The sequence below is a fragment of the Ochotona curzoniae genome, unplaced genomic scaffold (genome assembly GCF_017591425.1).
Source record: "Ochotona curzoniae isolate NIBS_2020 unplaced genomic scaffold, NIBS_Ocur_1.0 contig_517, whole genome shotgun sequence".
NCBI lineage: Eukaryota > Metazoa > Chordata > Mammalia > Lagomorpha > Ochotonidae > Ochotona > Ochotona curzoniae.
In genome coordinates this window covers 3,373,766-3,386,721 of record NW_024466454.1, presented here as the reverse complement: position 1 = coordinate 3,386,721, position 12,956 = coordinate 3,373,766, and the positions used below count along the sequence as shown (strand labels likewise).

The 12,956-nt window shown below is 39.7% G+C and overlaps 1 protein-coding gene and 1 non-coding gene across 2 annotated transcripts; both read right to left on the bottom strand.

Annotated features, from left to right (window-relative positions):
• Positions 1-559: 559 nt before the first annotated feature.
• PTH (parathyroid hormone) lies at positions 560-1,017 on the bottom strand. The gene is made up of 2 exons (XM_040988944.1): positions 926-1,017; positions 560-821 (listed from the first exon to the last, which is right to left on the bottom strand). Exons 1-2 carry the CDS (start codon positions 1,009-1,011, stop codon positions 560-562), a joined length of 348 nt encoding a protein of 115 aa, XP_040844878.1. The 5' UTR covers positions 1,012-1,017.
• An 11,163-nt stretch (positions 1,018-12,180) lies between these two features.
• On the bottom strand, positions 12,181-12,313 carry LOC121162254. Its single transcript, XR_005884773.1, has one exon. It is a non-coding gene; the product is annotated as a small nucleolar RNA SNORA13 (small nucleolar RNA).
• Positions 12,314-12,956: the final 643 nt, after the last annotated feature.

Genomic DNA, 12,956 nt, shown 5'->3' with positions numbered 1-12,956 from the left:
CAGTGGGTTTATGGGGAGACACATGCTTATGCATTCAAATTCCAAACAACTTTCTTTTCAGAAATTAAAAAGTAAAAAAAAAAAAAATCTAACTAGCGGACCCATTACTCTGGTAATATAAAAAGAAAGATATTCCAAATTTCAAACTGTGAAACAAATCTTGAAAGAGCATTTAGCATTGTTCTAGCTAGTCATGACCAATTTAAACTAAATGATTTCAGTTGTAACCAAAAATAATACTTGTGATAAGTGAGGAACAATTTCATATATTTAAAATTATAATCATTAAAATTTTATTTTGTGGTATAATGAGAAATCAAAACATGCTATTTTATTCTAAATTAAGCAATAACATACTTTGAAAAGAATAAGTAGTAGAGCTAGGTTGATTAAAACAGCCCACAAATGAGTAAAAGTAGAATTTTAAAAAATGAAATTGCGATTGTCACAGACTGCATTGGAAATCCTGACACTTGGTAATCTTAACAGTGATCAGAAACGGTAGCAGCAAGCAGTATTGTCGCCCAGTGCTGGAGTGGTGCTCTGCTCATATCTATTGTCACTGGGATTTAACTTTAGCTAGTACATCCACATCGGCTTTGTCTGCCTCACCAAGACTTTTGTGATGACTGACAACTAGAATATTGTCTTCCTTTTTGCGAGGCTTCTGGAAACCTCCTTCTTTGGCAAGAAGAGGAGCTTTGAGGCCAACAAAATTGTGCACATCTTGCATCTTCTTAAGCAGCCATTCCACCCTATCCATCACGGTGAGATGTTTGCCCAGGCTGTGCATCAGCTGGATTTCACTCACAGCTCTCTTCCTGGGAGAGAGGGAGAGAGAGAGGGGCTCACGTCCACGTTATAAAGCAGCCTGAACAATTCCATTCCCGCGCCCTCACCATGCAGTATGGGCTGCAGGACTTACTGAATGGGCTTCCCGTCCAACTTGGCCAGAAAACAAACTGCAAACATGACAATCATTACTTTAGCCATGTCTTGTGCAGACATCATCTCTAAAAGGGAAAGCAAAGTGGGGACATATTTAAAGTATCCTTCACATTCCAGCTATATAAATATATATTTACAGCTTACCGTGAAACTGCACCACCATAAACAGTGTGAAAATGAGTTGGTTTCCATGATAGTGTTTTGGAATCAGTCTTTTTATTGTATGGATACATTAGTGTATTATAAATATTTGATATAGAAATTACATTAGTATTACTTTCTTACATACATTTTCAGATTGGGGGGGCAAGTTTTAATATGTGAATTTTAAGCAACAAGAGAATGAAAGATCATAGTTTTGAGAATTTCCTCCTGTACTTTATGTTGATTATGCCTCTAAGTGGTCATAATTTGCTTGAAAATGGCAAATTCTCTTAATTACATAAATTTTCAGCACTGTTTGTTTGCTTAGCAAATCCTGTTTTCGTAGGTAAACTACTTTTTGGGTACTGTAATAATAATTGTGCATGTCAAATTAGTAGGCTCTGATTTAAAGACTTTTTCTTTTTAATTAACACACACCAGCATTAAAAAGATTGTGTCATTGCACTTAAAAATTACAGAATTAAATGTTATATGAATTTCAAGCTTCAATTCTTAATAAAATGCCTATGTCATCTTATTTTCTCTATTTTAGTAGGGATTGTTTCTTTTCTTTCTTTCCGATTCATTTATTTATTTCGAAGGCAGAGTTCCAGAGGGACAAAGAAGAGACAGAGGGAGAACTTCCATCTACTGGTTCCCAAACGGGGGCTGGGCCAGGCTACAGCCAGCAGGCAGGAGGTCCACGCAGATCTGTGTGTGTACTTTGGCCATCTTCTCACGTGCATCAGCAAGGTGCTCAACCAGAAGTGGAGTACCTGGAACTTGAACTGGGAACAAATGGGATGCTAGCATCACAGACAGTGGCTTAACTAGCTGTGCCACAGCTTTGGCCCCTAGCAGCTATGTTCTGGCATAATTTTACAGTTCCTTTTGCTCATGTAACTTTTTATATCACTATAAAATGACCATGTCTTAATCTGAGTTTCAATAATTGCAAAAGCAGATACTATAGTAGTTTTTCCCAGTGCTTGGAGTTTGTCCAGCATACACACAGGGTGAGTTAGGTACTCCTATTTTGAAGAGAAACTACATCATTTAGAAGTAATGCAGCAAACATAAAAGCCTGCCACATTTCCGTTCACTGTGTACTGCCATGGGGCCATAAAGGAATATTTTCTTTTTGGTTTACGTTGGAAACTTGCCCTGGAGCTGGAGGACAGCAGCAGTGGCTTCTTGTGCTGGCTGTGTCACTTCGCCTATTGACCTCTGACGTCACTGTTCTGCTTCCTTGTTCTTAATGGTGAGTGGGCTTCTTACATGCATATTACAGAAAAGACTGGAAAGTGGCCGCTCAGCACTCTAGAAACTTACACATAACTTACACATAATTTTCAGGAAATTTTAAAATGTTGACACTTGTATAAAGGGAAAAATTATTTCATAACTAAACTAAGTTCTTCCAATTTTAGTATTCACACTGAGACCCTAGAAGCAATAAAACACACAATTAACATAAGGTTACTCTGAAGGAAAAACTGAATTTTAACTTTGCTTAATGAATTTATATTGATTATTTAGATCTGAAAAACTCATTCACTGTCAGTTTGTTTTGTTTCAACATTTTGATAGACTACTAAAATACTAGATTTTGGTTATTCCCCACCCCCCACCCCCAGTTTCAGAGGAGTTGAGAAAATGCAAGGCATCTAACTACAAAGACACATGGTTTAGAGTGTTGTTAGCATGAACTTACTCTAAATGGTGACATTTAGCCACCAACATAATTCAACCCACTTAAGATTTCACTGTGAATGAATAGTTTATTTGTAGAAAATGGTCAACAATAAATAATTGCTTGATTATCAAAACTCTCATTAGGTTTTTTGTTTGTTTGTTTTTTAAGAAGGAAAGATAAAACTGCAAGGGACTTACCCAACAAGGACGTAGGACAAGGTCTTCTTTCAGGTCAGTGGCAGCTGATGCTCTATGGATGTCGAGTTACGTGAGGATGCTGATGCAGAGCAGTGGATCAGCAAATGGGACGCTCACCACAGGTCTTCGGCTCTCTGAGGAACGCTTTTATCCTTGTGGAGGCTGCCACTCCCACCTCTCTGGAGGTCAACTGCAAGATCACACACCCCTATTGGGCAGGACCCACTCGTCTGAACTTTCAGATTTTTGGATATGAAAAGGAAAACAGTGTTGGACTGGGAAAAGTGCTTATGCAAAGATTTCTAGCAAATATTGAACTTCATAGAAAAATTCTGACTAGACTAAGGAATCTGAATTCATGCTTTTAAAAAGTCTGACATCAAAGATTTGCGATTTGTCATCTTTTCAGTTTGAAAATAAGTATATTTGCTATACTGTTGGTACAGTTGTTATGCTAAGCAGTCACATATGCTATGCTAACTTTACAAACCATTGTCAACAAATTCATAGTATCCACCTGGTCATCTTCTCAAAACTACACCTTTTTTTTAAAGAACGTGTTAAAAATAATCAGAAAATGCTCTTAGGACATAATCCATCTTAAAAGCTTCAAAAGTGAAATTATTTTAAAGTTTATATAACTTGCATTCCATTTATGCACTTTCATCTGCAATAATATATTATTATTATTATGCATTATTGCAGATTAAAATACGTAGACAATAATAACTCTACTAAGATACCACATGACATTATTTACTGAGTCTTCACAGAGGTATCCTGCAGTAGGAACTATTATCATCCCCATTTTCACATAAGGAAAATTAGACTTGGAAATGAAGAACATGGATGTCAACTGTATTACTCCTGAGCCATGTGGATTGTCACTGCCTCATTTTTTTCTGTTAAAATAAGCCCTTCTTGGCTTCCAGTCCCCCTCAGGAATAGCTTGCCTAGCCCTTTGCAATCTCTTTGTCCAGGAGTTTGGTTTTGAGCCTCATTTCCCGCCCCCCCTGAGGATGAGAGGCCTGCCCCAAAACTGAACGGAGATCTGCTGCCATCTGCCGAGGTCCAGCCATTGTCTCAGCTTGGTCTTCACATAGCAGAGGCCCTGGAAGGCCCTGATAGCCCCGAGGCTCATTTAGACAACCTGCTGCCCATCGAAAGAGCTTGTTCCAGAGCTGGCTCAGCGCTCTTAGGTCTGGTTCCACCCAAGTTTCACATCATTCCTCGTCCTATGAGTCTTTGCCAAGGCTTGACTCTACTTCAAGGAAGAGTCAGTACAGGCTTAAAAAGTACCTATATGGAATCTCGAAAGAGAGCTGTATGATACTCCTGCTCTCAGAAATTCCCCACATGCATTCCCAGGCGCCGTTTTGGTAAGGTTAGAGATAAACTGGAACATATGCTGAGGACATAAAGCAGTTTGGTGAAATGTTGGGAAGTGTGACCTACAAGACATACTTGAATAAAAATGGGAAGCCAACCTCTGGAAAAGACAACACTTGGGGTAAGCATTTATTTATTTATTCATTTTACTTCTCCAAATTTCTTTTTATTATATTTTGACAATCTTTATATAGTTAATTAGGGTACAAAGGTTCAAGGGCTACAGGAAAGTGGATAAGACTATAATTTCCACATTGTTTCCTTCACATATGGAAAAGGGGGAGGTAAAGGGAGAAACCCCACCCAGTCTCCTGCCCACTCCCAGGTCCCTGATGTGGGGCATGCTCTGAGGATCTTGCTCAAGTGGTTTTGATAGTTCAACATTTATGAATTGCTGCCAATCTTGCCACTCCAAGCACGATGAGGTTGTTGAAGAATCCACTGATTGACATAGTCCATCATAGAGTCTCTGTTGCCCAGTTTTTCTCTGCCAACATATAAGCATTGTTTGACAACATTCTATCTTCACGGGATGTGTTAATTGCTGAATGACTGAGAGACACGCTGAGCCCTCAAACATAACCCTTAACTTTAACCTAACGCGTCAGGTGTTCTAAGAACAACGACTTACAAAGGTATGGGGGTGGGCGCTGAGCCCACCCTTGGCATTTTGGGAAGCTGTTGTACTGAGAGGCTGCAGTGTCCTCAAGGGTGGCTTTCCGACCCGAGAAGTGAGAACGGACAGAAGTGTGTGTTTCTCATTTTACAGAAGATACTTGACCTTCCAGCAAAGAAGAGATGTCACTGCCAAGATTGGCCACAAAGTTTTATCTGAAGCATCAGGCTCTGCAGCTGCAGAAGGCGGCTACGGGCAATGTGGGCATCGGAGGCTGATGACATGGGAGAAGAGCTGAGCATGCGCTTTTGCTTTGAAAAGCTCAGCCTTTCTCTGAAGCTCAGGTCAGACAACCTAGTATCTTCCTCACATGTACCATTGACTCATGGGATTCAGCAACAAAAAGAAACCTCTAGAGTTGGATGATCCAGGTATAGCTTTCTGAGTTACATATTTTGTGTACATATGGGATGGTGTCTTTAAAAACATCAATCTGTTGAAATATATAATTGATATACAAAAGCGTGCACTATATTTAATGTGTACAATGTGATGACTTTGGGCATATGCAAACACCCATGATAACCTCATGTCCCCAAATTCCCTTGGGTGACCTCCTCACTCACTTCTGGAAAAGCATTTATCATGAGACCTTCTCTGTAACCAAAATTGGAAGTACATATTGCAGTATTATTAACTATAAGTGCCGAGTTGTACAATGGACCTCTACAACTTCCTCGCTGTTAACAGTATTTCTCTCACAGTGTTTTCTCTCACAAAGGGCTTTTGCTTTAAGCCCTTTGCGGGCTCTTCAACTCCTGAGCCCCTTCTGAGCTATCAGAAGACACTGCCTGAGAGCTTCCCTTTACTGGTTCCAAGCTTGTCTGTAGTTACAGGCACGTTTGAACAAATGTTCAAAGAAAGTGAAAGGATTTTTGGTAGTAATCAGCTCCTTATTTTCCAGAGTTTTAAAATCCACGTGTTGAAGTAGACTATGGCCTTTGCTCCTTCAAGGAGGGAAGAACTTTGGAGATGAGCTATCATTCATGGACCTGTCTTACTTGTAATTAGCAGAAAAAAAAATTCATGTGAATGTTCTGAGTTTTGCCTAGCTGTCAAGGTGCCCTTTGGAGCACTTATATTCTGTACAGGAGTGCCTGGCTTTCTGGCGCTGCTTCTCATTCTGCAATTCCTCTGTTGTACACACTGGGAAGCAACAAGTGATGGATCTCTGCCACCTGCAGAGGAGACCTGAAATGAGTTCCAGACTCCTGGCTTTGGTTGCCAGCATTCAGGGAGTGAAGCAATGGATGGAAGATCTCTGTCTGTACATGTATTTTTAAATGTATGTTGATCGAACTCTGAAAGCAAACAGTTGCTGTCCATTCCTTCAGATGGGTCCATCTGGCCTAGGTCATTCCAGGAGTCTCCAAAAATAACATGAACAAGTATGAGCAACTTGGCCCAATGTGCCCTAGGCCTTTTAGATTTGTTGGCCCTGTTCCCTAAAGCACAAAGACTTCTGAAGCAGGTGAGTTATTATGGTCATAAAATCTATTCTGAATTTACTAATTGCACAGGAGGTATTGTAAAGCCTTAACTAAAATAAGCACAGTCTGGATTGTTGCCAACAATATGTGTTAAGTGAGACTGGAGAGTCAACTCTTCCTTAAGTTGGCAGATCAACAGGCAGCCCCAGACACTGTGTGCTTTTCCCATCTACACTAAAACATCTTGGTGTGGAAATGCTCACGACCTGGGTGTAGAAGGTGTGGGCCAAGTCTATAGCTCTGGTGTCTAGCAGCTGCACAATCCATTTTATATAATACCCTAGTTGCCACAAAAACAAACTTAGTTGCAATGGAAAAATAGGTGTAACCACTCAATAGATTTATTTGAGGATCATATAGGATAATGTATGGAAAGTGCTTTGTCAACTGCATCAACAGTATTGATTATAAGCACAGTAAGAACACATCCTGTGGATCCTGTTAAAGTGATAGAATGCCAGTTTGTATCTTGCTGTTTCCTCTTTGTGGATTTCAGGCATTTCAAGCACCATTACAGAGTTACTATAAAGGCTAATCCCAGGATGCTACCGACGTCATCTTCCCACAATGCAAAGACCTTTCAGCATGGCCTAACTAAAAACAAAGTCCAAAACACAGGCTTATTGGATGTAAAGAGAGGCACAAAGATGAGACTTCCAGGTGTATTCACAGCAAAGTATGTGAAAGGCACTGTGACATCTACTCAATGGTTGCTTACTTTGTGAAATCAACTGAAGGGAAGATCAGAGTGGAAACAGCACTATGTCTGGCATCAGAAGACCTGAGTTTAGATCCTGGGAATACTAAGCTTGCCACATTTATCATAAAGAAGTGTAAGAATGCCCAGTTAAAGTTGAATTATTTCTAATTATCTCTGCATTTATATACTGACATAAAAATACTGTTTGGGACATACTTACACTAAAACTATGTCTAGTTTATCTAAAATTAACTGCATAAGTATCTGAATTATATGCTTCTTCATATTTTTCTGATAATTTGGCTCTTTATTATAAAAGATAAATTCATTTATTTGAAAGTCACAATGACAGAGAGAGGCAGAGAAGAGGAAGAAAGGGAGGAGAGAGTCTCCCATATGCTGGTCTACTCTCCAAGTGACTGTATGGCTAGGTCTGGGTCAGAAATGAGGCCGGCCCAAGCACGTAAGCAGGAGGTTGGATCCAAAGTGGAAGAGCCAGGACTGCAATCAGCACTCTGATATAGGATGCAGCCATTTTAGGAGGCAGCAGAATCCACTGCATCACCATGCCCACTCCCACTTCATTTCATCAAACATGACTTTGAAAAATGTTACCCGCTGATAAAAAGAAAGGAGTCAATTTGGACTCCTCTCTTCTTCAGCCCTCGGTGTGTTGATTTCATTCGTTCCCATGCTAGGTGAGTGTTTAGGCATAGCCATGTAAAAGATTAAAGATCTTAAAGTGATATAATCCATTTGATTAGAGAGTCATGACAGGTACCATAAGAATGATCCATATCAAGTTGGAACTTCTCTGTTTATAAGCAATGTTTTCCCTTAGAACAACTGCCTTGACATTGAAAGCATCAGATTTATCACTCATTCTTCAGCATACACCTCTAATCTCTTCAGTAAAGGGTCAGTTTCATAGCACTGTTGTTTGCTCTTTCTTGAAAAATTCTTTGTTACTATGCAGAGAACAAATTTCATATATTTCTTAGATAAAATTCTAAAGAGATAATCACACACCCTCTACTCTCTTTCCTCTCTTAATCTCCTTCCTCATTTCCTTCCTTCCTTTTTCTCCTTAATTTTTGCAAAAGCACGATTTATTCACTGTATAATTACAGACTTAATGAACCACTAAGTATAGGAAAAAAGAAGTGGCTATCTTTGGAATATATAAAACTAAACTTACACCTATGACGCCAGCAACCTATATGGGTACTGGATAAGTGTTAGGGCTTCACTTCCTTCCTGTATCCCTGCTGATGAGGCTGGAAGGCAGGGGAAGATGGCCCTAGTGTTTGGGAGACTTGGAAGAAGCTCCTGGCTCCTGGCTTTGGCCTGGCACAACCTGGTTGTTGCAGCCAGCTGAGGAGTGCACCAGTGAACGAAATATCTCTTTTGTCTTTCCTCCTTTCTTTCTGTAACTTTATTTTTAAATAAATAAATCCTAAGGAAAAGAAAGTATCCAATTATTTGATCTAAGCAGTATTTTGTCTCTGTGATTTTTTTTTCTTCCCAAAACAATATTCTGGTCTAATATTGAGAATAACATAAAGAAAATTTTAGCTGTAGAATTATCTATAGCATACACAGGCAATATTACTCAAAACTGTCATGGCTAATCTCTTAGATTTTAGAACATAAAGAAACATTATGCAGAGGTCAAAATATGGTCTTTAGTTAATAAAGCTTTCAATACTGATTCATTGCTTCATCATAACCAATGTGCTATACTAATATAGGATGCTAACAACAGGGCAACCAGATATTGAGGTGAATAAAGTGGGTATAAAGGATCTCTGTTCTCTCTGGTTAAATATCCTATAAATCCAAAACTCTTTAAAAGTACAGTTTATTAATATTTTTATAATCATGGGGATATGGCAAACAAGGAAAAATAAATAAGTGCAACTCAGTAAAAAAAAAATAAGAAGGGTTTAATTATTGGAGAATTAGATACTTGATATGGCAACATTTGGAGTCAGGTAAGCTTTTTTTCTTTTGGATCATCTGTTGGCATTTTCTGCAGCAACACAGTATTCTTGAGATAAATGCTATTTCTAATTTCTACTTCTCCCTATTAGAAGGGCAACGCTTAAACTTGGGACTTACCACGTTTATTCAACTTCGAAGGGTCAAGGCAGAATTTAAATCTATATCACTGTGTCCCCAGGTTTGTTTTTCTGTATATCATCCTGCAGAGAATGAGGGTTGATTGAATGGAAGCAGAGAATTTAATCTAAGATTTATTGGCTGAGGTTGAAGCCCTGTGTTGGAAGGTTTGGGATTATACAGAAAGTTAGGTACCCACCTTGACCTTGAGGGATGTGTGCTCTTGGGCAGGAGGAGGGTGGAGGGTGACAGCCAAGTCTGATTTATGATAATACCAGGTCTATTGGGGTGGGGAGGAGGGCAAATGTGGCAGTACTGAGGGTGGTCAGAACTTCAAGGTCAGGTGCCTGTAGATAGGAAGATTATTTCTTTTGACCTGAGGGAGTATTGAAGGATTAATAGCTTGGCTTCTTCTCAGGTGTAACAAGATGACACAGACAAGTGATAAAGCTGGCAATCTCTTATCTAGTTTAAAGAGTTTTGTCTATAGTTTCTCAGCTGTGAACGATTTTCTTGTCACTAAATAGCTTAGTTGACAATTTGTTTTTATACTTGGATTCAGCAAAATACACATATATTTCATCAATCAAATGGCAGCCAAATAATGATAGTTACATTCACAAAGCACTTATTGTATGCCAGGTACTGTTCTTTTATTCTGTCTTTATTTATCTGAAAGTCAGAGAGGTAAAAATGAGAGAGATCCTTCCTCTGTTGGGTCACTCTCCAAATGGCTGCAATGACTGGGCCAGGCCAGGCCAGGCTGAAGCCAGGACTCCCACGGGCATCCTCTGATGGCCTCCCAGGAGCAACAGCAGAGAGCTGGATTAGTAGGGCAGCTGGAACTCAAACCGATGCTCCAATTTGGAGTACTTGTGTCACAAGTGGTGGCTCAGGCTGGTTTTTTTTTTTTTTTAGATTTATTTCTATTATATTTTTATTTATCCTAATTTGAAAGGCAGAGTTATAGAGAGCCATTGAGAGATCCTCTATCTGCTGATGTACTCCCCAGATGGCTGGAATGGCTAAGGTTGGGCCAGGTTGAAATCAGGAGTCAGCTAGGTCTCCCATGTGGGTGGTAGGGTGTCCAAGGACTTAGGCCATGTTCCACTGCCTTCCCAGGCTCATTCCCATGGAGCTAGATCAGGAGTGGAGCAGCCATGATTTAAATGGCCACTCATATGGAATGCTGGTGCACTGTAATTCTCACCCCAATGTACCATTCTAATTGCTGTGTAACTACGTCACTGAGGAAGTGCTGTTTTTTTTTCTTTTTTTGGGGGGGGGTGCTGTTTTAATGCCTATTTTATGATTCCTACTTTATGAAGCTAAATAATTAAAAATATGTCTAGGTAATCCAACTGCTAAGTGGCAGAGACAGGATTTGAATAGAGGCAGTTTGACTCCAGAACCCACACTTTGTGGGCATTTTGGCACAAAAGGTTAAGCCATCACTTGCAGTGCTGTTATTCCAGATCAGAGAACTGGTTTGAATCCTGATTACCCTACTTTCAATTTAGTTCTCTACTAATGTGCCTGAGAGAGTGGTGAAAGATGGCTCAAAAGCTTGGGCCCCTGCCACCCACGAGGAAGACACAGATGGATTCCCAGGCTCCTGCCTTCCAACTGGCCTCTGGCCCCTGCAGCAGTGTGAAGGAGTGAACCAGCAAATGGCAGACCTCTCTCTCTCCCCACCACCTCTTTCTCTCTCTGTGTGTTTTCTCTCTCTAATTCTGCTTTCAAATAAATGAATAAATCCCAGACATGCTTGTGCATATATACACACACACACACACACACACACACACACTAATCTGCTGTCCACACCTTTGACAAATACATACCAACACTTAAATAATATCTAAAGTATATTTACTCATACTATAATAATATTTGATGATATATATATTTTTCTAGTCTTCAAAGTTATCTTTGTCTTTCCAAGTTCCCTAAATACTGGTTAGAAGGTATATAAGAAATTCTCTAACTTACCTAAAAATGAGTTCAATCATTCACCATCACCAAGTGTGATTTACTGCTAGAACGGAAATATGATTTAATATACAAAAGTCAGTAGGCGCAATACCTGATATTAACAGAGCGGGGAATCACATGATCATCTCAACTGATACAGAAAAAGCACTTGACAAAATTCAACATTCTTACACGATGAAAAAACACTCAACCTGCTAGCACTGGAGAAAACCACCTGGACCACCTGCTCCATACTGAGGAGCAGGTATGGAAAACAAACAGCTAACACTATATTCCATGGTGAAAGACTGAAGCTAGAACTACAGAATTTTTTTTACAGGAAAACAAATATCTAAGTTTAATTTAACACTAATAAAATGAAAGATAGTTTCCCACTTTCCCATCCCTACGCTTGTCAGTGAAAATATACCAAAACAGCCTCAATCAAAGAAATGTCATCAAATTATCCCATCAAAATTTAGTGTTAAAGTCATGCCTCCAAGGAATATAACAAATGTTGAAGAGGATATTTGAGCTTAACATAAACTTAGATGCCTTTTTGTTTTAAAAAAGTGGCACATTGAATTTTTAAAATTCATAACTTGCCCAAAGGCATGTCTCTTAGCATTCTGCAAACTTCTAAATAATCTGTTTGATTCTTGTGAAGCTCGAATTTCCAAGTATCCCCATGCAGGATGTTCTCAGTGGGGCCCGTGGCATTTCTGGATGGTCCTCAGCTGGTAGCCACTGGTGCTTGCTGCTGCAGCACCTGGGGGCATGGATTACCATGTGGCTCGCTGTCAGCAACTGCAGCTTGCATGCTCAGGGAGGCAGGTGTGAGCTTTGACTGTCACTTATGCAAGGTCCTGTGCCAGATATTGAATCTCAGGGCTGGAAAAGGCTGCCAAACAGTCAATGTATGCCTTCTTTTACACCATGGTCACCAGTTTCCCAAGGTGAATGGGCAACATGAAGGTTTTCTAATAGGGTGGCATGGTGGTTGACATCCAAATGCAAGCAACTTGAAAAATACCTAACATGAGGAAGCCATATTCTTTCTTTTCTTGGCCATTTATTGAGATGGAATTCATAATTCATGCATTTAAAGTACATAATTAAGTATTTTAACATATTTATGGGATTGTACAACTACAACCACAATCTACTTTTAGAACATTTCAGTTCCCTCCTAAGAAAAGACACCTGCCCATTAACTGTAATTTCCCACATTGTTCCCATTCCCTTCCTGCAGCTGAACACAATCATTTCTGGAAAATGCATATTATGGGAAAACTATGCATGCACCTAAAAATTTTTTGTGCCAAAATAAACTTGCTTTCACGTTCTTTTTTCATTGGCTTTTGGCAGTGCCTTTGTCAATATCTCCATCCTACTGGCTCTGTTTCTCTGGAGGACCTTGGCAGGGATTACCATCCTTTAAACAAATGCTGCCACTGCCTCTGTCATGAGTGTGAGAGAAGGAAATAGTCCCTGTCTTTGATGATGGACATAAAGGCAGAAAACAGACAATACTGTACATTCTTGCTGACTGCAGCTACTCAGGGTCTTCAGATACAACCTTAGACCCACAGCCTGAGGGTCTTGGAAGACTGTTGCGTGC